Below are 26,582 nucleotides of genomic sequence, written 5' to 3'. Positions count from 1 at the left end.
AAAATCTTTTCCTAATTTTGGAACACTGATTTTTCAGTTATTTTTTCCTTTCTCAATCATGTTAGAATGCCAAATTCTCAGCTTTAGAAAACTTACCTTTTTCTGATGATGATGAATACTCCTGAAGTTCTAAACAAAGGGCCACCAAACAAACTTTACATAAGGCCTTTTTGTTTTCTTTTCTCTACAGGGCTTGCAAGGCTCACACAGAATCATAGACTCCCACCTCTTGATCCCACAGCAAGTTTATGCTCTATCCAAATCCACATCTCTTTCCTTAACATTTTTGCCAAATTATGTAAGAAGATCATGCCTTCAGGTTCTAGGCTTGGCACTCAAAATCAAGCAACATAACAGTTATCCCTAAAAGAACATGATTTTGAATGCAGCATGCTTTTTAGAGAGACAAAATTTAGATAAGTAATAAGAACAATGACTAAATACCACCATTTTGGGGAAAAATTTGTTTTCTTGATTCTGGGGTGGAACCCAGGGCCTTGTGAATGTTTAGCATGGTCTGGACCACTGAGTTATTAATAGACTCCCTTAATCCCAATCCTTCCTTGTACCCATATTTTCTCTTTTGATATCTTCCTATTCATGAATTATCCTCCTTCCTCTCCTCCAAATACACAGATTTTTTTCTGTACAAAATCATCTGGAAACAGGCTTGACAGTAACAGGTTACTTATCTTCTATGGACAAATTAAACTAAAAGACGGTTACCATGGTGATGAGTTTGGAGACACATGGGGATGGTGATCATTTATTTTATCACTGCTGTCTTTGGCAACTTGTAATATATTAACTCAACTTCCTTTGATGCTACAATTGTTGGCTTCATCTTTCACCCGCTGAAATGCAGCCCAGTGCCCAGGAAACAGAAGTAACATTACTTTTGACTATAAATACTCAAGGCACCTACCTAATGACACTTGGTCACTAAATGGGAGAGGTGTAAATGCAGGTCTCCCTCTCTTGAACATGCAAAGATATACTTCAGTAGTTGAGAGCTAAAGGGGCAACACTGGGTTACTGAAGGACTATAAACAACCAAAATATATAAATTGAAAGCATTTATCATTTCATAATGTCAAAACTACAAAATACAGCCATTTAGAATTGATGCTAGTAAAAGTTTTAGTCCCCCTTACCTTTCTTTATCTTTTCTTTTTTAAGCATTGAACATAAGAGAAAAAAAAAAAAAAAAGAAGAGGTAACAAAGGGGCTTTGAAGTCATAAAAAAAATCTGGGTCTACAGATGTAATGCTCACATATCTATCCACAATGCTTAAAAAAAACTGCTTCTAGTTCAAGCCCAACATTCTAATGGGTCAAAGCCTTTGACTAGACTAGATTCTTGATGCATTTTGGCATTAATTTGCTTAGGGAAAAACGTGGAAACTATGAAACCTATATTATGGGGAGAATATCCTAAGAATTAAATGAAATACAGATACACATTTGTTCATGGTTGTTACTCCATCCAGTCATCTCACCTACAATTATGAGCTTCTCAAATCACACAAACAAGATTCTGCTTGCCCGAACTGGTAAATGTATAGTAAGGTCATCAAAATTGGAAACTGGCATTACAGCAAACCATATAAAGCCAGTCCTCAGTGAATGGATATTATTATTGCAAGTGCCATGCTACAGAAGGTCTTACATACATCTGTACTTTTCTTCTAAGAGGCCTTTGGAGAGAGACATCAGTCCAATCTTCAGGCTCTGCACTCTAATTTTTCCAGTTCGACCCCTGAAATTATAAGATGGGTTATATGTATTTAGAACAGTATGCTAAATGTCTCTTTCTTGAGGATAAAACACTGCAAATAAGTGCAAATTAAAGATACAACTTTTCTATTTAGTTTTAACAATTACTGTCAAACCTGCACCACAACCTCAAGACCTAGTTTAAAAACGGTCTTTAAACAAGTCCAGAAAAAAATACACCAAAGTCATTGTACACACAACATACAGTACATGAACAAATTAAAGGAATATAAAAAAACAGCAATCATATAGCCAAAATGACCTCACTTCCAAAAATATTTTAAGTAAAATACATTGATTATAAATGCAAAATCAATATATATATATATAAACTATAGAGAGTATGCATGCAACTTTATATAGCAAGAGAAGAATACTAAGAAATTTAAAATCAAAATCCTATGTAGAAAATTATATATTGAAGATTTAGTGTTTGTAAAGCTTTAAAACTTGTTGTCCTCATTTATTTTGATCTTTGTCAATGTAGTCTATAAATTATTGCAACTTTTACAGTGAATGATTTCAAAATGGAAGGCGTGAAATCTGTATTGGGGAAACATGAAATTGTAATTAAAAATGGAATGTATTAATTAATCAGCACTAGGAAATACTTTCACACTAAGCCAGTGAGACACAATTGCAATTTCACTTATGAATTGACTAAAAGAAAGATTTATTTTATCTGTAAAAGCAGGGCTGTCTTTATTCCAGTATCTATCAAAGTATTAGTAAGCTGTTAAACAAGAGCTGGTCGTGGTAGTAGGTACCGGATGGGAAAAAGCACTGTAAAATTAGCAAGCAAGATGATCTTTGCAGTGGAACAATAAAAACCCTTATTGCTAAAGTTATTGTCTCAATCTCCATCTGTTTTCAGTTTAGGTTCCTACTCTAAGTTTTCTTAGGGCAGTTTTCAAGGTACATATATAACATACTTAAAACCAGTAAGCAAATGTTCATGTTATCATATGGACATGCAAGATTGAGTGTGGTTGTTTCAAGGAGAAATGTCCCTGTTAGTATTTAACATTGGTCCCTAGTTGGTGGAGCTGTTGGAGAGTTTTAGGAGGTGTGGTGTTTGATTAGGAATGTTCCCCATAGGCTCAATTGTTTGAATTCTTGGTTCCCACTTGGTGACTATTTGGGTGGGTTTAGGGGGTGTCTCCTTGCTGGAGGAGGTATGTTATTGAGTGTGGACTTGGAGGTTCCCATTGCTCTCACTCTGCTTGCTGCTCCAGCCACCATACTGTAGTCACACCTGCCACTTTCCCATGATGGTTATGAACTCTAGTGCCACTGGAACTGCAAGCCCAAATAAACCCTGCTTTCTATAAACTGCCTTGGTCATGGTGTTTTATAACAGCAATAGAAAAGTAACTAATAGGCTGGAGAGATGGCTCAGAGGTTAAGGGCACTGACTGCTCTTGCAGAGGTCCTGAGTTCAATTCCCAGCAACCACATGGTGGCTCACAACCATCTGTTATGAGATCTGGTGCCCTCTTCTGGCCTGCAGGGACACATGCACACAGAACACTGTATACATAATAAATAAATCTTAAAAAAAAGGAAGAAAAGTAACTAATATACTTGCAATCTATAGTTACAAATATAGTATATTTGTAACATGTGGGTGTAGTCTGAATCTTATTGCTACATTTCGTTTAGCTCTTGGTTTTGTTGGTGTTTTGCTAGTCATGCTAATTAATATTCTTCTATTCTCAAGTGATAAGTGATCAAGCAAATGTCTGCATATATACCATGATACAAAACATATAAAATGTTCTTCAAAAACAAAAGCATGCTTAAATTACAGCTAAGTGTGGTAGCAACAACTGTACCTTCAGCATTCAAGAGGCAGAGGACCAAAAAAATTACAAGTTCTAGGCCAGCTTAGTCACAAGAAATATCAGCCAGTTTCAAAACAAACTAAGCCATGCTACAAATCGGGTTTCCACTTAATTTCTTTTTAGTGTTTTTCAAATTATCCCAGGAAATAGACAATGTTTATTCTCTTCAAGAGTTGGAAAGAGTTTATGCTCTGAACACAGACAATTGACTTGTAGAAAATAATAACACTATTGAATGACTGCACTAAGGGACTGGAGCATAGATGTGGACAAGAACAAAACAATCTTTTAAGGGATCAGAATGGTCTCAATAGAACCGAACTCTTGTCTACCGGGAAGACACTAGAGAGATACATCATCAGGACGACAAGTCAATCATCTATCTAATCCAACCTCAGAAGTTATAAAGGCTTACTGTAATCTATGATCCCAGAATTGTTCTGTGAACTTTAGGTACCAAGAAAATCTAGGAGATGTGATCCTTACTCAATAAACTCACACACTCCGTAGGGAGGAAAGACAGGAGGATAACTACAGGAAACACAGTATCAACCCTTATGTGAGGAAATGAAAAAATGAGGCACAAGGTCCCTGTGGTTGGTAGGCTCCTGTGAGCACTTGGAGCAGCCCACAGCTTCTCACAACTGATAAGGAAGTCAAAATCATGGCCTGCAGCTGGAGCTCAGTGGCAGCATGCTTGCCTTGCATGGAGGAGGCTCTAGGTTCAAGCCCTAGTACTGCCTTCCTCCCTCTACGTAAGAGACAGACATGGGATGTCATAGCAAAAGCCTGAGCAAAAGAACACAGGCATAGGTGCAAAGACACCCCTTCCAAAACTTCAGGTGGGGTGATCATTCTTATTCAGGCCCACTGTCGATCAAACTGTGTATACATGGGACCACACCATAGACAGTTTTGATATCAAGTGGGTAGGATAGCTAATCAGAGATGCATCTGGGAGCTAATAAAATCCAAGAGTGAGTGATTTGGCCCAATATCTAATTATTCTGTTCCCCTGACAGTTTTTGTAAGTAACTTCTGAAATTAGTTTAACTGTGAAGTTAAGTACCTTTAAAATTATATTCATCTCAGAATAGTAGGGAAAATATGACTTACTATAACAAATGGAGCTAATATTCTCCATAGAGAAAAAAAATGTCTGAACCAAGTGTTGCAAATTATTTCTCTGAAGCATGATTTAAACGGTTTTGATTTCCATTAAATCCAGAAGGAAGATTGTGAAATTCAGACTTTTTAACCTGGGAAGATGAAGACTGAGTGAGGCCATGAATCCATAACTGGAATCAATTTGAGAGCTACCGTTTATAAAGCCCTTTCTATACTATTCTATATTAGCTTATTTGCCCTTCATACTCACCTTTTGCCTGGTAAACAAGCTATGCAGATATTTTTGCCTCAATTTTTCAGATGAGGAATTGAGATGCCAAAGTTAAGTAGTTGCCAAGTCACATAGCAACCAGAGCAAGAAATTTAGAATATAAGGAGAATCTGCATGTTAGAACTTGAAAGTTTACTTGATTTATAATGTATGATTGTCCTAGCTATAGCAATATGATGCAAATACCCATGTGCCTAGGAAAATAAAATCTGCAAGTTGGTTTCCTAACTATGATTAATTTGTAACAGGTCGTTAAATATAAACTCTGGTATACCACCGTGTCAGGTTTTCAATCAGTTAAATAGAGGACAGAATGGAAAGATCTTATCTCATCTCTAAGCCATACATAGATTAGAATTCTTTCATCTCCTCTGTTTGCATGACTCATTGTTTCAAGCTGCAGTTGCAAAGGTCTGTCCTGGTTGCATCATCCTACAGTAAATAAAGTAGTTGAAAATACACAACAATGCTGTAGTTTAGATCTGAAATGGTCCCCAAGGCTCATGTGTTGAAAGCTTAGTCTTTCGTGTAGTGCTCTTGGGACGTAGCAGAAACTTTAAGTACTAGGGTCTAGTGGAAGACCTGTGAGAGGCAAGCCCTTCAAGGAGATAACAGAAGTGTCCCCTTTCTTGCACTTCTTGGTCATCAAGTGAACAGTTTTGTGCCTTCAGCATTCCCACCTGGTTGTGTTACCTCACATACAGCAAGCGGCAAGTCAGCAGTCATGCGCTCAAACCTCTCACATGACTATCCAAAGTATACCTTCCTCTGTGTGAACTGACTTCATCCATCGGCTATTTATGATAGTGTTGGGTTACTAACATAATGAATGTCAGAATAAGTAAATCAATGAAAGTCTTTCACGAAGTTGGCTCATCTATCTTGGGTGTGCACTGTCCTTTTCCTAGGAAACTCTTTCTCTCCCCCAACACCTGTGCTGAAAGTAAACCTATGTTGAAACATTTTCTTTAAGAACAATAAATCTGTTACATAAAACTTTAAAAAAAGTTGCTGAACACAGTCATCATTTTTAAGTTCAAAGAATTAAGATCCTCTAATGTCTAGGATCCCTACTCTGGAAGGAGTAAATTATAGTTTATCAGATTAACTTAGAATACCATTGCTTCAAATAGAGTTAACAGCTATTGCATAGATAAATAAATAAGCCACACGCTGTAGAGAAACTTAGGTTGTCAACTCTCAGCTTTGGAGATTACCACCCTACAGAGTAACTAATTTTTCCATGGCCTAATTCATTTACTCCAAGATAGGAAGGGAGACTGAAGGGAACCCATCTGATCCAGTAGAGTGATTGATATATTTCACTGGCATAAAGAGGAGTTAAATATTGCAGGCTTTTTCTCCATTAAAACAATGACACATTTCGAGGCATTGCCTTTCAAGTTTAAAAACAAAAACAAAAACAAAAACTGTATCATTGTAGCAGTTTCATGAGTTCTCATCTGACAGTCAGACATGGAATTATGCCAACATTTAACTCCCAGAAATGAATCACAACATTTCACACACTGCTTGAGTCCCCACAAAGTGGCACTACTCCTTTGTTCTAGAGGGGGAATGGCATATGTGTGCATGTTGAGCTTAGCTATGCTCCTCTGACATTCATACACCAGAGTCCTCTAACTCTTTGTATCTTAGATCACTGGCTTTTCTCACCAATCTCATGTTTAAACAGTCAGTTAAAATGAAGTTAGAAGAGAAAACCCTAGTCTCGTATGCCTGGTGTGCCAGTAGGGAAAGAGATGAGGTATGGAACAGAGAGAGGATAGCCAGTGAAAAACCAAGGAGAGAGATTCTGGAGAAAACAACAAACAAATCAGCCTGCCAACACAATGATCTCAGTCTTTTAGCCTTTACAAATGAGAGAAAATGATATTTGAGCAACCCAGTCTACCCATTCTCTTTCAGCAGCCTAGAAATGTAACATTGTCATAGCAGGACACTGCTGGGGGAAGAGGGTTCTCCATAAAACTCCATGGCTCAGATGAAGTCCCTGATGTTCTAATTTAGCTTTCTTCCTGAGATGTGAGTCCATTTTATAGGCTACTGCACAGAAAACTTTGAAATGACCAGCTATTTTTGGTGAATTTACTGTAGAAAAGATCTCCTTCGAGGCTTTAAGACATTTGAGCAAATTAATGAAATATTAATGCAAACATTAATATTGTACCCTGGGAGAATTAAAACTTTGTATTAAAAAGCAACATATAAAAAGACACCAGATAGCAATGTATTGCAGTCAATCCTGAATTCTTTCTAGTTACTGAGCCTCCTCCTCAGGCGTGCTCAAGCACACAATGACTACCTTGTTAGTCTTCTTTAAAGATAGACTTGACGGTATTCATTAATAATGAAAGATAAAGCAATTTTCTAATGAAAAAAGCAAAAATTATAGATGAATCATGTCTAAAGCTAGCATCATCATTTCTTTCTTACACACAATCATTCAGCTACTCAACATGTGCATTTATGATTGTTCTCTTCAAATCCGAAGTCTGACACATGCAAATTTTTAGAGCTAGTTAATGGGAACTAACTTTGAGGAGATGGAAGAAAAGCAATAGTCTTCATTTCCTTCTTTCATCTTTGCATACTCCAACCCCCTACCAGAAGAATGAAAAATTCCCAACATTTCTGAAATGCCAGCTCACAGCAAGTCTTCATAACTGATTAGCACACAAATACATTGTCAAAATCAGAAGGGTCATGCAAATGGAGGGGGGTGAGCTGAGCAGGAAGTTGAGGGTGTTCTTTACATACAGTGAGAAACAGTTCAATTACACACACCCTATAGCATCAATTATTAAAAGCACCTTATACAAACATAACCACAATGGCAATGAACCTATGATTTAGATCAGTTGAGCCTTATTCATTGCTGTCCAAATTACTCTCAAATTATCATACAAAGATTATAGAGATTCTTATATGCCAATAAATCATTTTAATTCACCATAAATGTAAGGGTTTTTTTTTTCTTTTGAAAATAATGAACTTAGAAAGTAAGGAACAAAGAGAAAGAAATCAGACTACCTTAGGTTTCCCTAGCTGCTTCTTGACAAAGAATGCTACTTAGACAGCCTCCCTTGATAGTCATGAGAGAACAAAGTCATAAAAGAAGTTAGGTGTTCTTCCACTTGATCTTAGCCAAAAGGTTGAGGAGTGTTCTTTCTTACTCTCCTATTAATTAGGATCTGAATGACGTGGAAAATCATTTACTTTAAACAAGACAAATCTTTCCATGCAGAAAAGGATTATGAAAGTATATTTAAAAAATCACTTTAGGGCCTGAGATGCAGCTCAGTGGTGAAGTGTTTGCCTAGTATGTGCAAGCTTGTTCTTGGCTTAGAATTCTAGTATCACCCAACAATGATGATGATAAAGATGATGATGATGCCAAGTTTATTATCAACATGTTTCACTCACTATAGTCATTTAACGGATAAATTACAAACTTACGTGTCATAAACATTGAGTAACCAGTTGAGACACATATCGACGCAGAGTGGAACGTTGACCAGGTCCTTATGCAATTGTTCAAGCCCATCATATGTTGTGGTCAGACAGTTGATGACATCTGGGACACTCAGGAGTTGATCATTTTGGTTCAGTTTGTGCTGCTTGAAAACTTCATTTGTTGTATTCAGCTCTAACAGATCCACTAATCACATCAAGAGGAAGAATTAGGGACAGTCATTGCCTTACATAACAACACTGAAGCACAAGCAATTCTATTCTCTAGCATTTAGCTGGATTGTTCAACTCATGAGCTGATACTTCTCAGTTAATTTCAGTTGTTAATGGAATAAACAACACTTCCGACTTTCATTTCCAAAATCCTCTATCTACCTTTCTTTGTGTTTTCTATCTAAACTCTGGGGCTTCTGGAGCTTTCCCCATTTTTGACCTCTGAATTCCTTCTTTTTTGGCATTCCTTTTTTTAGATTCTTTGCACTTTTCAATATAGAAAGATCTAAGTCTTTAGTATTATTTCAAACATTAGAACATTTCAACTTAACACACTGTTCATCTCCTCTTAACTCGAGAAGACAGTCTGCTTACCACTCCCCACCTATCCTTTTGTGCTAATTATGTCTGACGTTTTCTAAATTTATTTTTAAGCGATACTCATTGAAACACCAAAGTTGCACATATTGATGAGAGGCTCCATGCTTTCAACACATGTCTATACTGTGTGATGTTTAAATCAGGGTAACCCATCATCTCCTCAAACATATCATTTCTGTAAGCAAAACATTAAAAATCCTTCATTCTAGCTCTTTGAAATGTAAAGCAATTTTTGCTACCTATGGTCACAACAACAGCATACCCTGAATATAACCTTAGTGTCTTCAACCAGTTGTTTTCATACAACCTCAAACTAATCATCCTTAGCAGTTTTTGCAAATGTATACAGTGACATTAAAAGACATTGGGGATAGTTAAAAGAAAAATGAAGCAAATAAACAAATAAAAAGAACCAGGTTTTATAGAAAATTAATAACTCTCTACTACCTGAAGAGAATCAAATTAGAATTGTCCTGCACAACCAAAACTGGCCCAAATCAGGCCTACTTCCCATGACTTTCAGACAACCTGTAACTAAGATAGATGGATTTAGACAGGTTCTAAGATCTCTGGTCTTGACATATTTGTTTCCATCTTTATTCTTCATGTGCAAATCATAGAAGGTGGGCAAGGCCAGTGCTACAGCATTTAGGGTGTGCAAGGAACCCCTTCTTAAGGAGCATCTGGGTAACACTACTAAAAGAAAGAATAACAACATCTGAGAGAATAATGTACAAAGGTCTGTGACAGCAGACACAGGCTAAGAATTCGTGGCAGGAAATGCTGTAAGGTAAGTATTTTGCATTTTCAGTTTCTCTACCTTTGTGGCTTTGTAACATTTGCATAAACTCAGCAAGGGCTGTTGTGGATGCGACCCAAGTCTAACACAGAAAGTGTCTATGTTTTATATATACCTTATGTATGTAGCCCGAAGATAATCTGATAATATTTTTAGAGGTTTATCTTGATGTTTATTTATGTGTCTGTGTGTGTGTGTGTGTCTGTGTGCCATGTGGGTGGGAATGTCCTTGAAGGTCAGAAGAAGGCATTACATATTTTGAAGCTAGAGTTGCAGGCAGTTGTATGCCACTTGGTGTGGGTGCTGGGAACTGAACCTTATTACTCTAAAAGAGCAGCAAACATTCTGCTGAGTCATCACTCTAGACTCCTATAAAGTAGTTTTAAGGTAACTGACTCATCAGCTAAGGTCAGGTATGCAATTCTGCCACCATATAAGCAACCACAAGCTTTGCATACTGTAGTATTTCAGGTTTCAGACAAGTGGATTAGGAATGCTTGGTGGTAGGGAGGACAACTTGAAAAGACCGTCCCTGTGGTGAAATTTGAAATAGGCCTTGAAAGATAAGATAGATAAGACATCTCCAGCGGGAGATCCTGCTTTTGATAAAGGAAGACTTTAAGCTAGTCTAGGAGTCCACTAGGGAAAAATGAGTTGCATTGTGTGTGACACATGGGTGGCATGTGGTCTCACTGAGGGGGACACTGTACACCGAGCCCCTGGGCAAAATAAAGATTGCTATTAACAACTAATTCTGAGTAACTCCTCAGCTAGCTGCAAATGAAACCAAGCAGACCTATCTATTTATTGGATGTGGAAATGACCCAATTCTTAACACATAGGCATGGGAAATGACAGACTAGAGCTAATTTAAAAGTTTTCTCATGGAAATTACCATTATGCAAAATATATGCTCTATCTTCGTATTCCAATTTTTTAGCACTGAAAAACATCTGAGTGGGACTTAAAACATTTAAGTAACTACTTTCTTGCCTAACGAATAAACTATCCCTAGCCCCCAACATGACTTATTTTGACAACTAGCCAAAATAAATGAACAGCTTCCCTTGTATCTTTGTAGTTGTAGCTACTGACTAACCACTAATTTTGAATTTATGAAATGCATCCATGCCAGCTGTTTAAACAACATAGGATAATTTCCCCCAAGTTGTCTACAGTGGAAAAGAACTATGTTAAAATGACACAGACAAACACAACGTCTACAATATCTCAATAGGGAAGACTTTTTTAAAAGACTCAAGCAGGAGACATACATAGCAAGCCTGAGTAAGTGCCCAGTCCTTTTCTCTTAGATGTCAACAATTTCACTGTTAAATGTATGCTGCTAACAAAAATAATTTGCATATGCATCCCACAAGCTAGAAATGGTGCCAAAGAATAATAGGAGATCTGGGAATTATCTATAATTTTCATTATCATTTTTCACCATTTCTTGGTGCTATACATTGTTTTCAATTCTAAACCTCTGAAGAGCACTAGCAAAACTCATTCTTTACAGCATGTAACAAAGGGATATGCTTAATAAAAGACAGTAGATGGAGAAGCACAATTCTCTACAGACACAAAGAAATATATTCAATTACTGCCAGATGCTAAGTTCTGAATTCCAACACTAATTATGCCAGCCACACAACATACAGGGACAATAGACCAAATTTCAAAATGGCCATTTCCTGGATCAGTCCACCCTTCACTGAGTTCAGAAAAGCCTCCCTTGTTACCCATTCTGGGGCTCAGACAGTAATTTGCCACATCCCATAGATGATCATGTCTTCAATTTCCAGTGATTTGCTCTGACACACCGGCTGAGTGCCTAAGCCAAGCAAGCATCTTCCTGAAGTGTGTCATATTTAGGTGCCTTTTAAAGAACAGACTACATTTAAATCACAGGAAATTATGATTTTGTCTCTTCAGAGGCAGAAAAATGACAGCCCAGTCATGCGACAAATGGAACAAACAGGCCACTCATTTTCTAAGCAAGTTTCAGACTTTTATAAATTCCCGAATATGAAGCACAGGGGTTAAACAGAGATGCATCATCTCCTGTCCTGAGGGCCAGGGGTGTGAGAACTAATAAACACAGAAGGAACACTGTTGAGCCCCTGACCTGGGGCTTCAGACATCTCTCTAGGCTTGGCCATGTGTTCTAGCCTTCTTAGCACCCAACCATATCCTCTTTCCCAGGCACCAAGAAACATTTCTGCACTCAAGCTTCCAGGCTTGAATTTTTAACCTGCAGGAATGGTGCTTCACTCATTTCACAACACTGGCATCTCTTTAGATGATTCCAGATTCCCATTTCTGCCTCTTGTCTCCCGGTGAACAATGACCCATCCCCATTGCTCAGTTCCCTCCTCAAGAGCTGTAACCATTCTCTTTCAGGAACCTCTCTACCTTAGTGTGCTCCAAATAAAAATCTTACTTGCTCCCGAAATCTGGTCTACAAATCTTTAGCTTTCTTAACCCTCCATCCTTCACAATCTACCAACTATCAAGCCCTATGCAAATCAATTGCCCCTCAGGCATTCCTATGAATCTAGACCTTCATCCCTTTTCCTGTTACATCCAGGCGGCTCAGCCTCCATCTTCTTTGGTAAGAATCACCTACTCATCCTATTCCCTCTGTTCCCCATGCTCAAATACTATTTAGCACATATATCCTCTACTTGGTACTTACTATCTTTGAACTCTCTCAAAGTAGAAAATGACTGTATACTTCCCTAGACTTAAAATCCTGAAGATCAAAACACTAATTAGAAATTAGTAGTAGTTTCAAATCATCATACATCCTGTAACTAGGGAGGTAGAAACAGGAGGAACACAAGTTCAAGCCCAGCCTAAGCAACATAGTGAGTTTTCCAGGCCGTCCTAGGACAGTAAGAGCCTGTTTTAATAAGGAATGTTAGTAACAGTTAATAATAATACCTCCAAATCAGAAATTTCAAGAAAATTTTTTTAAATGAACCCTGAACTGGCCTAAATAGAATTTAAGGACATTTCTGGGTACTGGACAAAGAAATAAGCTCTTCTACAACATGACATTCCTTGACACCCTCTGACCTGTACCCAAGCCTTTGACTGGATGCATCTATATCCCTTGTTCTTATCTCAATTAGTGCCCACGTGCCTAAAACCAAGGCGGCTTTTATGGTTGAGTAAATACATCTGTTAGACAGGGACAATGTCCTTTTATACGATAAAGGGGCTGCCTCCCTCTCAGCCAGCATCTTTCCTTGTTTCTCTACCATGGCTTGCTACAAAAATGTCTCTAAGTCAACATTCAAATATGTATGTGTATATAATATATAAAATGTATAATGTGACTTGAGGAAAATGATTAAAATACAAAGTCCATTACACACCAAAGAAAAAGATCATACTAACATCATATGTAACTATGGCCCATCATGATCATGGGGGTAATCTGTGTGTACTCTAACCTTTGCATTAACTTTCAGTTCTTAAAGGCAGAGGTATGCCATAAATAGAATAGCCTTTAGCTCTGTGGGGGCTTGGAACTATATGTAAATGGAACTGAACTATACAACTTTCTTTTGTCTTTTGACTTTTCCCACTTAATTTTATAGCTCTCATGCTGCTGCTGATGGTTAGTTCATTCAGTTTTTGCTGCTATATAGTAATATATTTTGAATAAATCAAAAATTAACAAAGCTTAATTGTACAAAACATGACTCTAAATCTTGCACATGTCTTTTGGTGCACACCTATGTCATCTTCAAACTCAAATCATTTGTTTAGTAAGACATAGTGAATTTAGTATGACCTAAGTGACTTTAGGTCACACTAAATTATAGGAGGGCTCAGGTAGACAAGAACATAGACTTTCTTTGTTCATAAGCATGTAATTCATTTGGAAAGGCAGACAATAAGTGGGTAATGTAAAAAGAATATTGCCATTCTGGGGCTGGAGAGATGGCTCAGTTGTTAAGAACATTGGCTGCTCTTCCAGAAGATCCAGGTTCAATTCCTAGCACCTACATGGTAGCTCACAACTGTCATTCTAATTCCAAAGGATCTGACACCCTCATTTAGACATACATCATGCAAAACACCAATCAATGCTCATAAATAAAAATAAATAAGAATTACAATTCTGACAGTGTCTTTGAGCCTAAAACAAGCACAAAAAGAAAGAAAGAAAGAAAGAGAGAGAGAGAGAGAGAGAGAGAGAGAGAGAAAGAAAGAAAGAAAGAAAGAAAGAAAGAAAGAAAGAAAGAAAGAAAGAAAGATTGGAATGGATGAGATAGAATTACCAGGAGGGAGTGAAGAGGAGCCATGTGCTTGAAACACAGCTGCCAGTCTGAGATGCACACAGTAGCTATGAGGAGATTGCAAATGTGAAAAGCTGGAACTAGAGCTTTTAGGCAGGAGAAATAGACTAAAGTTTGCTAGGTCAAATATCAATTTGAATCGACTGGAGCAAAGTAAAGGAAGTGGACAGAGAGCAGACAGGCCAAGCAAAGGCCAATGCATTCTAAGGGAAAAGCAATCTGTGAAAGCAAGTACACAGTGTCTACATGCAAGGCTCTCTCTGACTTTGAGTCCTTCAAGTGATGGAATGAGGCTCCTGCCTTGCTTTATCTGCTGAATGATCTTTGAGCCAAACAAATGAATGAGGAATGGCACAGCAAAGACAAATGTGCTCTCTTTATGCTGGTGAAGGAGCAATATGCTGGGTGGGGATGTGCACAAAATAAGAGGTGACCATGACCTAAAAGCCATTGTGTGTAGAGACAGGTCAACCTCTCCTAACATGCAACTACTGTGCAAGGCAAGCAAGTGAAAAACAGTCACAGGCCATCAGAAAATTCTGGAAAAATTAGAAGCTGGTGGGATGAGCATGTAACTTGTTCTAAAAGAAGGACATTTTTGGCAGTGTCAGGAAGGAATAAAGGATGACAGACTTACACAAGATGAGCCAGGACATTTCAAGTAAACAGAGAAGATGAGAGAGGAAGGAGTTGATTTGGTCCAACAGGTAGGTAAATGTGACATGTGGTATACAGGCCCCAGACTGGAGCCCTGTGGTGGCAATGGGAAAATAGAAGCCAGTGGCTGTCAGGAGATCCCTTTAGATATCTAAGCTTGCACAAACTGGGTACATTGTTCACTGAATATTACAAAATATCTTTCAGCTCTGAGACTGGAGGGGGTCTCTCTTCTGCCCCTCTCAGGTTTGAATGTGAACTAAAAAGAGGCATTTTGCTTCAAGAGAAAGAGGAGTCAACAAAAACAAACCCCAAAGGCATGATCAGGTTTCTTCACCCAGGGGTATTCCAGGAAATTGGGAGCCAGTTCACTATGGTACATCTTTGTCTGGTGGAGGGTTTGTGTCTCAGTCATTTATCCTCATTTTATAACCCTCTATGCCTGGGAAGACTGTGTAGACCTGATGGCTGGACGTAAGGTTCAAAACTGCTATCACTACAGTGATACACTACATATCACTACAGAAGAGCCCCTCTTCTGTCTGCAAACTGCTTCCTACTCCCTTCCCATTCAACACACAGATCACTAGCTAGAGTTGGAGGGCCCCATGTTTTGAACAGGTCAGTCTGCTACAGACTAACCTTAAGCCTATACAGATTTATACAAGACCTGAGGCCATTTCACCCTTCCTTTCCTGGCTTATCTGCTGCTGTTTCTCTACTGCTTATAAGACTTCTCATGCAAAAAGAACTTTGGTTTTTCTGCCTTAACCCTTTCTATGACTCTCTATCCTCCCTAAGTGATTGACAACTATTTGCTCAACTCTGCTCACCCAGTCAACTTCAAATGTATTGGTAACTCCTATTGAGCTTTTGAAAATCTGAAATTTTATTTTCTTTATAATGTGTATGTATGTGAGAGACAGAGAAATACAGAGACAAGGAGGGAGGGAAGAGGAGAGAGAAAGAGGGGGAGAGTGTTATGATAAAGCGCAAGGGGAACCTTCTTGGGTAAACTTGGTGGAAGGTGACTGAGGCAGAGGGACAAACATGCCAGGCAGACAGAGCTTAAGTGAGAAGTTTAATTAATTTAAATTTAATTAATTTAAAAGGGGAGGGAAGGGGGAGGAAAGAGAAAAGAGGTGAAGAGATGCAGAGACAGAGAGAGGACAGAAGAGAAGAGGGAGACAGGAAAAGTCCTGTCTGCCCCAGGGGAACAGCAGGAAAGAGAGGAAAAGAGAGCTGGAAAGAGAGAGGGAAAGAGAGCACCCAGGGTACTGCCTGAGTGCATTCTGCCAAGTAACAGGGGCAGGCCAGCATAATTCCTGAGTCCTTACAGAGTGAGGAAGAGAGAGACAGAGACAGAGACAGAGAGAGACAGAGACAGACAGAGAGACACACACAGAGACACACACACACAGAGAGAGAGACAGAGAGAGAGAGGTAGAGAAACAGAGAGAGAGAGAGAGAGAGAGAGAGAGAGAGAGAGAGAGAGAGAGAGAGACAGAGAGAGAGTACTAACTGTGCACATGGAAGTCAGAGAACGACTTTCAGGAGTTGGTTCTCTCCTTCCACCCTGAGATCCAGGGATAGGTGTGTACAGAGAGTACTTTGTCCAGATGAGATGTGTCTTCAGCCAATCTTCACTAGTTTTTAAGAAGCAAATCCTTTAGCCCTAACTAACACAGTACTTTTCTGAGGGTAGTTTTCAAAGCCCAGGCAGATAGCAGCTATTAACAGAGGGTAGAAAACAAGCATCTATGGAATTTTCCCATCCTCTCCATCTTTAAAGTACACACACAAATATTATTTTGCACAATAATATCTAGCAAGGCTCAAATGTTCCTTGGTTAATCATCCAAGCAAAGACAGAATCCGGAAAACATAAATCAATACTCTATTTACAAGAATTCACATGACTGCTTACTTTTTAATATTCTGGGGACAAAAAAACCTTTGTGTAAAGTGACCACCAGGGAATACCCCTATGAGCATGCCCTTCACAGGAAAAAAATCATTAATGTCACTAAATGAATTCTGTCATATTTAAAAGGAAACAGACTTTTCCATCAGCTTAATGGTTCCAGTTACTAGACAGATCAGTAATGTGATTGCTTGGCATTTCTCTGTTACATGGTTGTATTGAGTCAAACAATTTGGACAAAAAGGACTTAACAGGCAACAACCTACTACATTGATTCAATGATTTAATTTTTTATTTTTATTTTAGTTTTGGTTTTTTGAGACAGGGTTTCTCTGTGTAGCTTTGGAGCCTGTCCTAGAACTCGCTATGTAGACCAAGCTGGTCTTGAACTCACAGAGACCTGGCTGCCTCTGCCTCCCGAGTGCTGGGATTAAAGGTGTGTGCTACCAACACCCCTTAGCTTGATTTACTCTTTTAAAATGGGGTGGCAGCACAATTTTTGAAAGTGCTTTCTTTGTGTTTTGATTAATTTTGTACTCAAAATTCGAGTGGCATTGCTCATCTATTTTGCTAGTGCACGCGGATAGTGCCAGTCATGAAGCATTAATAGAAACACGGCTAACTCCCTGGATGAGGGGCACTGAAAATCAGATTGACTGCAAATACACCACCCTCCTCATTTGTCCTTGTCTTAACACTTACAACAACAAAGGCAACCCTCCAAACAAGGTGATTCACTAAGAGAAAATAACTCACAACACAGTGCTTTCTGCAGCCTTCGAATTTTGATTGCTGTGCGGTAGGCAGAGAAACGTACATTATTCAGATCAGCTGAAAGGGAAAAAGAGAAGAAGTTAAAGCGTTAATGATTTTACTTACACTGAATGCCAAGAATGAGCATATTTGCTTATTTTGGATTGTGGAGAAATGTGTCTATTCACAAAAAAAAAAATCCTAAAACACATCAATTTATAAATATAATCAGATAATTCTTCACACTATATTGGGATACACTGCAAAACAGGCTTCTGTCGAAAACTGTAGAAAAGCATTTTCTAGTAGGTGCTGGTTTTTGAACCAACAACCCCTGACTCTCCTCAGTGCTGAATTGTTTTAACTGAGGAGGAGGAGACTGGAAAAGCCTGAGAGGTAAGGGCTGAACTCCATCCCCTGCATCTCCTTTCTCACCTAGAGCAAGTCACACATACACCACAAAAATAGAATCCTTTTCCCTGGACAGATCATAGAAACTGGGATGCCTCTTTCCCAAAACAAGCCATAAAAACTAAGGTCACTCCGACCTTCTCCATACCCTCTTGAAGCTGTTCCTGTGGTCCATATCCTGACCTACAGAAGGAGGAAAGGGATTATACAGAGAGTCTGGACAGAACCTGGACACACTGGCTAAGCTGGCTGCTGGCTTCTGGCTTCTGCATCCCCTCTTGAAGCCGTTCATTTGGTATGTGACCTAACCTACACTACGAAGAAAGGTATGATGCCCAAACAAGCCGGGCTAAGCTGGCTTCTCCTTTGCCAGTAGAACACCTTGCTTATTCTAACCAGACTTCTAACTGGCTTCATCAACCCTATACAAGAGCATAAAGTCTTCTTGCTTTTCAGGTCTCTTTTATAACGTAAAGATTTGATCCAATAATTTTGCACTGCTTTTCTACTTAATCTGTCCTGTGTGGCAGGAGTGTCAGCCATGACCCTTGGGGATCATGAGGATGGGGGAAGGGTTTCATGAATGTCTGCTCTACGGAGGAAAGAGCTGGGGCAGGGCAGGGGGTGCAGTTAGTTAGTACTGGGGACTATCAAGCTGACCAACTGAGGGTTTCTCCTTCAGAGTCACCTGCCCCCTAGGACAAATAGTTTTCTGTCAACTGCCCATCCATATCAGTACACATGAGGCTGTCCTATGCTCTGCTACCCTGAGCAATTTGCTGCTTCTGCACTTTCATAGTCCTAGTTAAAACATCCCTGTATCAACATTCCTAGCTTGGAACTAGTGAATATTACAATTTATTCCTCTATCTCCTAAAGATGGATTATCAGAGGCTAAGGGAAGAAAACTCAAAGATCACCATTTTTTTTTCACTCTCAATTGCTAAATGAAGTAAAGAAGTGCTTTTTTTCCCTCCTGTTTTTCTTCTGCAGTCCCAAAGACCAAATGAGAATACCCGCAGGAGTTCAGGATTTAAAGAGAAAAAAAGAAATCTGAAAGGAGTGGGGCACAAGTTACTACCCTCCTCCTTGAGAATCATTTGGAAATTCCCTCAGTTTCCCAAGGAGTAAATTTTCGGGAAAGTCACTGCCTACTGATAATTAGCCCCAGAGGGGAGGTCCTGTATTTTTTTTTTTCTATCAAGATTAGTGCAGTTTACGGCTTAAAAATGATATTAAGTAAGCTAATTTGATTTAAAAAACTTCACATTGTTATTAAATTTTCCTTTTTTTTAAGCATGAAAAGCTGAACTATGAGTCAACACTAACAGGAGGGAGATGAGACCTACAATAATCACATTTCTTCTGGAAAGTGAAGTCTTTTTGGCTGGTATCCTTCCAAATCACATAAGAAAAAAGGCAATGCTTGTTTTGTGTGTTGACCTTAGGAGTTCACCTGCCTTTAAATTCAGGACTCTTGTAACATGTCATGGCACTATGTTGTCATGCCACAGCATGAGTCCTTCATCCATACAAGAAGAGCAGGTGAGTAGCTAGGTGTCATTTTATGAATGTACAGTCCTTGGCTCTGTAGGCCCATTCATTACTATTAAATAAAGCAACACTCACCGAGGGATTGAAAGAGTTCAGTCATTTTAGGATGATCCCAACAGGTGGTCTGTGTTTGATGGCTGGGGGGAAAAGAAGTAAATGTAAATAACAAGACTACAAAATACAACAGTGGCTACAACTCCTAAAATCCCAATTACATTTTTAAAATATGTAAAAACCCATTAAGGATTACTCAGAAACTCAGTGTTCAGTTATTATTTAATATTCAAAGTATGAATAAAGGGGCTGGGGAGATGGCTTAGAGGGTAAAGTGCTTGCCCATACAAGTATAAGGATGAAAATTCAGACCCCCCGTACCAGTGAGTTCTGGGTGAGCTGGGAAGCCCACTTATAACCCCTGTGCAGGGGAGAAGGCAGGGGATGTCTGGAACAAACTGGCATGCTAGACTTTGGTGAGTTCTGGGTTCAAATGAGAGACACTGCCTCAATATATAAGGTCTTAAGAAGAATCAAGGAAGACACTTGATAGCAATACACACACACACACACTCATCTCTTCCCACATACATGAGAACACTCAGAAATACCCATACCACACAGACACATATACATATGAAAAACACTTTGGATAATCATTTTTATTTGATGCAACTGTATTATGAAAAGATAGATAAAATTCCGCTTTCTCTATATGAAAAACAATCACAACTCTAAGCCGAAACCCAGACATACAAAATGAGTGCTAGAGACCCTTGGGCACTGAGCTGGGTGTGGCCAAATCAATGTGGGCTCCAGAATAATTTCTCGCCTGTGAGGCAGATGGCAACTATCATTTGGAGCAAATGCTCTAACAGCAGAAGGGCTGAGAAGAGTTATAGCATTAAGAGAGTTACCACACTTTAGGAGTCCTAATCAAATGTCTAAAGACTAGAGAAATGAAGACTCTAAATCTGAGTATCATCTCCTCACGATGCCATCTACTGATCCTCCCACCTTTTTAACCCTGGTTCTCCCCTTTCTTGGTTCAAGCTTGTTCGATCTCCTCTCCTTATAAATCCAGAGACCCAGACTTTCCTTAGGCAGCTGTCGTTCTCTTTCTACCTTTTGCTTCCTAGCTTTATTCAATAACCAGAACTATTATTTTTAGATGAAATGGATAATTTTATGTATGAGCCCTACTCTTTATTCAGAAAACACATCTTTATTTTATTGCTGTATTTAATATATTAGTTGGAAATCTTTAAGGAATAAGATGGCAGTACAAACAAATAATGGTAGGGTTTAAATTAGGTGTGTGTGTGTGTGTGTGTGTGTGTATGTACGCATGTGTATATGTGAGTGTGTGTGTGTGATGTAAGCAAGTATGTGTGTATGTAGGTGTTTGTGTGTGCATTAATATGAGTTAAAATGCTCATAACTTTGATGGGTTATATTTAGAAATAGTTTACTATCCCTTATCTAGGCCATAACAGAGTAATAACATCTAATAGTCCTCAAAAGACATTTTAGATGCACCTTCTAAAGAAACTGTTTAGTAAGCTATGTGAAATCGCACAGTACATGAGAGATGATATTAAGATATTCATAAAAACAAATTTAAGAGAAATCATTGCTTTTTATAACCTATGTAATACATTTAAAAAGTAGTTTGCATTCCTGGGCAAAGAACAGAATCTTTGTTCTGTGGACTTGGATAACAGAATGTCCCAGTAATTCATAATGGATTTCAATAAATAAATAGTAGGTAAGATATCCTAGGGATCTCACACAGAATATTTCTATGATGGGAAGATGTTTTAGAACTTGCTGGAAAGCTGTCTGTTCCTTTCCTGTTAACTTTAACTCCAGTACAAAAGGGGCAAGTATTTCCACTTGACATGAATATCACAAAACTACGATATCCTAAAGACCACCGGCAATGTAAGTTGTCTAACCAAAAAAAAAAAAAAAAAAAAAAAGACTGTCATAGTATGGCATAGTATGGTCATGAACTTAGCAGAAATGCATCTCTCAGCCACTAGTAAGAGATAAAGAATAGTTTGGTGAAAATGTAGTATTATTCTACTGTGCTAGCATGAGCACCAACCTTAAATGCCCAAGACATAATTGCTATTTTTTTTTCTTTTCTTTCAAACAATTTCTGTCCTCAGGACAATACTACTTGCAATAAGACAAACCAAGGCTCATGGGCCAAACTAAAGCTCTCAGCAATTCAGAGTTGAATGGCATACTTAAATATCACATATGCATTCTTCAGAAACTACAGATGTGGACCTTCCCCTTGGACAACCCTATGTGGCCACAAGGGCACAATACCACTGGCCAGTCAGGCGAACAGTTGAGAATTCCAAAGCATGCTGCTAATGGCTCTGTGCTGAAGGCACCATGTCCTGGGAGCTGAGGGAGAACACACATTTGGCAAACAGATGGATGGAGGGGAAGGGAGTCTCTTTTGTGAATTCAATACCAGTTAATTCATTAGGCAGAACTGCAAAGGCTGAAAGTAAACACAGCCTCTGGTTACAAATGTAAAGCTGTGGTTTACAAAACAACAGTTAAAAAAAAGAGAGAGTAGACATGTTTTTTTTTTTTCTTCCCCTTTCTTTTCTTTTTAAGTGCAGAAAGAGGGTTGGAACAAAATCCACACTAAACCTAAAGGCTGTAAGTATTTGAACAGCTGCAGACTGCTTGGCAGGCAACTCTTGCCAAAATGCTTCCAGCTCGCCCAGAGCAAGCAACCAAAACAGAACCTAAGTGGTGTCTTCCCTCAAAATAACAGTGGCATATCTTCTGAGCAACCTGAGGGCTGGTGGAGAAAGGAGAGTTACTGCAGCCAGAGACACTTATCGTGCCACACTGTAATGCTGTTATCAAAAATCTTACTTCAAAAATGCAACTGCTCCAGGAAGCTGACCCAGAATAAAATGAAAACTTGAAAATTCAAATGAATATTTAAGTAAAAAAAAATCTCATGACGCACCGGAGAGTGAGAGTGGCAACCTCTTACTAGGGTGTCCAGCCATCTCCATTTTGCTGTTGTAGGAGAAATAACAAAACTGTTGAAGCTTTTGATGAAGAAAACTCTACTTGGTACCCTGTGAAACTTACAGTATTTCTGCACTATTTTAAATGATGTAAACTGAAGGACAGTATTCATCAGGTCAGTCTTGTCCACAGAAGTGGAAATCATGTGCCCTGAAATGTAATGGATTATTGTCCCACAGACACTGATTACTTTGTCAACTTTGTTTCTCTGAGGAAACTCGATATCCCTTAACCTGCTCTACAGAGATGTGGCTCTCTGCCTCCTTGGGGTCTGGTATAACTTCTTCCTGACTCTCATACCTTACGAAAGTTGATCTGTCAGACATGTTGTCCAAACACTGACATACAGACAAATACTGCTACTATCTATCCAATGGTATGGTTCCAACTGGATTTCATGAGGTCTGTTATTGATTATTTCATTCCAGTTACAAATATAAAGACATAAAAAACAAATGCTAGAGGTGAGTGAGTTGATTAAAATTATTTATTCTAATTTACATAAAAGTCAAGATTTTGCTCGTTTTGAAAGCTGTCCGTCAACATGTGGGACAGTCCTTCTTGAGGCTATACACTAATGCTTTGGAGTAATTATCATAAATGACAATTTTACCCTAATGTGTTTCAGTAGGGATAAGGTACAGCTTACACATTCTATACCTTTTAATGAAATAGGTGAAGGAGTAGCAGAGGCTTCTATCTGCTCTTATTGAGAATATGTAATATCATAAACCAGAGAGAATAAAATGCAAATCATGTAAGAAAGTATATGAACAATTGAAATACAAAAATGCCGTATCCTAACACTGCAAAGAGGCCATGAACCAACCAAGCGCATACTCCATCTTTGTTGGTTTGCTTGTTAGATAAAGGAATGATATGGATTGCTGGGCAAGCTATTGCTGTGGGAAGATAAATTTCAAGCCTCTTTGTCCTCAGTAGAGCAGCTTCACATTCCCCACCTAAAAATTCGAACCGAATAGAAGGTATTTTTCTTGTCCAAAGGCTGACAGGTGGCTAAATCTACCCACCTGTTACTATCTATCCAATTTACAGCTGAACAGGATTCCCCAAGGTTTACTATTTACTGTTTTTTTTCTGATTATAAATATAAAGGCACATGAGCGCAAAAACTAAAGGAGCAAAAACTAAAGGAGACCGATTCATGGCAAGCACAAATGGAAGAGAAGCAACTGCACATGCAGCCAATGCCAGCACAGGCACAGGGAAAGAAAGATTTCTTCTTTGCTGGGCAAAGTGAAAGAAAAGGGCTGGTTCAGGATTAAATAATATTTTCAATTAAGTAATAGTATATTATTCCAGTGAGCAAACTATACTTTTCTGTGTGTAAGAAGCTCAACCCACATGATGATGCTATTTGTGATGTAGGTGACTATGATTACTGTTTGCAGACATGGGAGAGGAGAGTGGAAGGCACTTAGATATCTTGCCGAGGGCTATGGGACAGGAACAGAGCGAAGATCTGGGCACAGATGGTCTGACTTAAGCCTGAGTTCTTGATATGGAAGTGGATTTGCAGAATTAAGGTTTTTAAAATATTTCTTGATGACTCCATCCATATTTGAGGCTGTAGTCCATCATTATAATCACTACAAACAACTTGATGGCCCTGCCTTCCTTCTCACCCCTGGCAAATCTCAGGCCTGGATCTGCTCAATTACTTTGCCTTTCTGGAACCGAAGCAGCTGTGGCTGAATACGATGGAGAAAAATCACTCTACAGACAGAGCAGCACTACTTTAAATATTTGATTCCAAGCCCTAAACACCTGGTTACTGACACTTGAACTAGTCCCCCTAAACTCCAAGGCAATAGCCCCTTCCTACCTCCTTCTTCTTTCTGTTCCAAAAGGGGTTCCCTTCCACAATATTACCTTGCCTTTCTCTTGCATTGCATTGAAAAATTAAAAACTGTAAGATGCGGATTCTATCTCCCTGCTCCCAAATATGTAACATTCCCTCTTCTGCCTGCCTTCCTTTCCCCCTTAACTGAAAATCACTGACAGCAGCAGCCAATCCCCACCAATGACTTAAAAAAAAAAAAATTGTACTACACTATTAGTTTGCACAGTAAAATTAGTCTCCTCAAAAACCAAACACTACAGTCCTACACACACACACACACACACTTTAAACACACATTGTCTACTAGCTATTATGCAATAGTTACACTTCCTGGTGTCCCATTATCTACTCAACCATTTGCATTTGGCTTCTAACATTTTGCCTTCATTCAAACTGGTCTTATCAAAACTATCAACAAGCCCCATGGTGCCCAGTGGGAAGGTCCTATCTCTGGGCATACGAAGTTTCCTAGGGAAGTTATATAGTACATTAGCAGATAAGAAGTGATAAGGAAAAAAATAGATAATAAACCCGATTAAGGTGAAACAAAAGCCCTGGCATTACTGTAACAACTGCTCTATACACTTATAAAATCTGAATCTAGGAATCCAGCAAGAGATCTCAACCACTCAACTTGACACAGGTGTCTAAATTATAGAGTGAAACAAATGCCATGAGCCCAGAGTGACAGCAATCATTTGAGTAATGTCATCTCAAAGATCTAAGAGGAGGAATTTTGCCACCATCTCCTCCTCAATCTTTGGTTTCTTCAAGTATGGGCTAAAAGAAGAAAAACAAAAATCCAGTACCCCAAGGGGCACTAATGCATTTTGAGTCCTCTCTCTGTGAACAGGATCACAAGTGCTGGGGGGCTGCTGGGGCAGGGAGAGGCTGACGTGAAAGTGAGGAGTAACTCCATGTTCCTCTGGCTATAGACAGCTTCTCTAACTGCCTCACAAGCACTTATCTTTTAGATTTCCAGAGGCAGGAAATTCAAGATCATATTCAAGATCATATTTTTGGGGATGAGATTGGCAGGGTTAAGGAGAAAGCTTGACTGTCAAAAATGCCAAAACAGAGAGCTTTGTTCATAATTCTCATGAGACATACTGTGAAGGGTCAGAATTTTCCTTAAAAGATATCACTGGCTCCTCTTGGTAATGAGGAAGGAAATGCAAAATATAAACAGTAAAGAACTCTGTTGGATTCAACTGTAAAGTGCGCTTAAAATAATCTGAGATTCAGGAGCCAGTCCAAAGGCACAGCTTGTAGAGGGATGCAAGAAATAGGTATACTACACTGCCAAATTCAGAAAGCCAATGCTGTAGGCTGGGATGACAGAATATCTCTATAGAACGGTGAGACAAGATTTGCCTGTACTCGGTTTTACATTAAGTAGCAGAATTAAACTCTCAGGTTGGATGGACCTGGGTGTAAGGGAAGGGGCAGGAAATAGTTTGGTGCAAGGCATCAAAGACTGATTTGAAACTTGCACATGCTCAATAAACACAGTGACCCAGAACTCATAAGGAACCCTGGCTGCCACCTCACCACACCTCCACCTCCCTTTGATCCTTATATAGGGGAACTCAAACCACCCATCAACATTCCCATCAGCCATCTGCTTTTGCCCTGTCCCTGGGGAGCCTGGTGTGGCTCTGACTCGGGCCAGGGACATCAGGAGTATGACCTCACCAGAGGAACTTATCATCAAATCCTTGTGGTCTCTTTTTGAAGGTGAATGTACATATATTAGCGTCTCAAAAAAAAAATCACTTCAGGTGTTCATTCATTTATAAAACAGATTAATTATCTTGAATCTGTTCTAGATGATCATGTGAAACCCCTTTTATATTATTTTACTTCATAGCCAGAACAGAAGATATTCTATTTACTTTACAATTTTTAATTATTATTATGTCGGTACTTTTTCTTAATTTAATGTTTTTAACCATTTAATCTTCACAAAATGAACACACACACACACACACACACACACACACACACACACACTCTTTTGTGGATGCCTCCACAGAAATCTTTCCTATATCACATGGCAGATACCTACAAATTGAATATGTTCCTGATCCTAAAAAAATATCAAACTTTAGGGCTGGCAGTATGGCTCAGGAAGTG

The 26,582-nt window shown here is 38.9% G+C and overlaps 1 protein-coding gene across 7 annotated transcripts in view; it reads right to left on the bottom strand.

Annotated features, from left to right (window-relative positions):
- The window catches only part of Utrn (utrophin), a 484,152-nt gene that overhangs the window by 53,869 nt on the left and 403,701 nt on the right, over window positions 1-26,582 (bottom strand). For all 7 annotated transcript variants that reach the window (XM_027402009.2, XM_027402014.2, XM_027402008.2 and 4 more), the window contains 4 exons: window positions 19,595-19,656; window positions 17,558-17,632; window positions 8,500-8,701; window positions 1,674-1,759 (listed from right to left, as the gene is read on the bottom strand). In XM_027402009.2, coding sequence (XP_027257810.1) covers window positions 1,674-1,759; window positions 8,500-8,701; window positions 17,558-17,632; window positions 19,595-19,656 — 425 coding nt within the window. The remainder of the gene's footprint in view (window positions 1-1,673; window positions 1,760-8,499; window positions 8,702-17,557; window positions 17,633-19,594; window positions 19,657-26,582) is intronic.

Source organism: Cricetulus griseus, chromosome 2 (assembly GCF_003668045.3).
Source record: "Cricetulus griseus strain 17A/GY chromosome 2, alternate assembly CriGri-PICRH-1.0, whole genome shotgun sequence".
NCBI classification, from domain to species: Eukaryota; Metazoa; Chordata; class Mammalia; order Rodentia; family Cricetidae; genus Cricetulus; species Cricetulus griseus.
The sequence above is the reverse complement of the archived record's forward strand: the minus strand, read 5'-3'. Positions and strand labels throughout refer to the sequence as shown.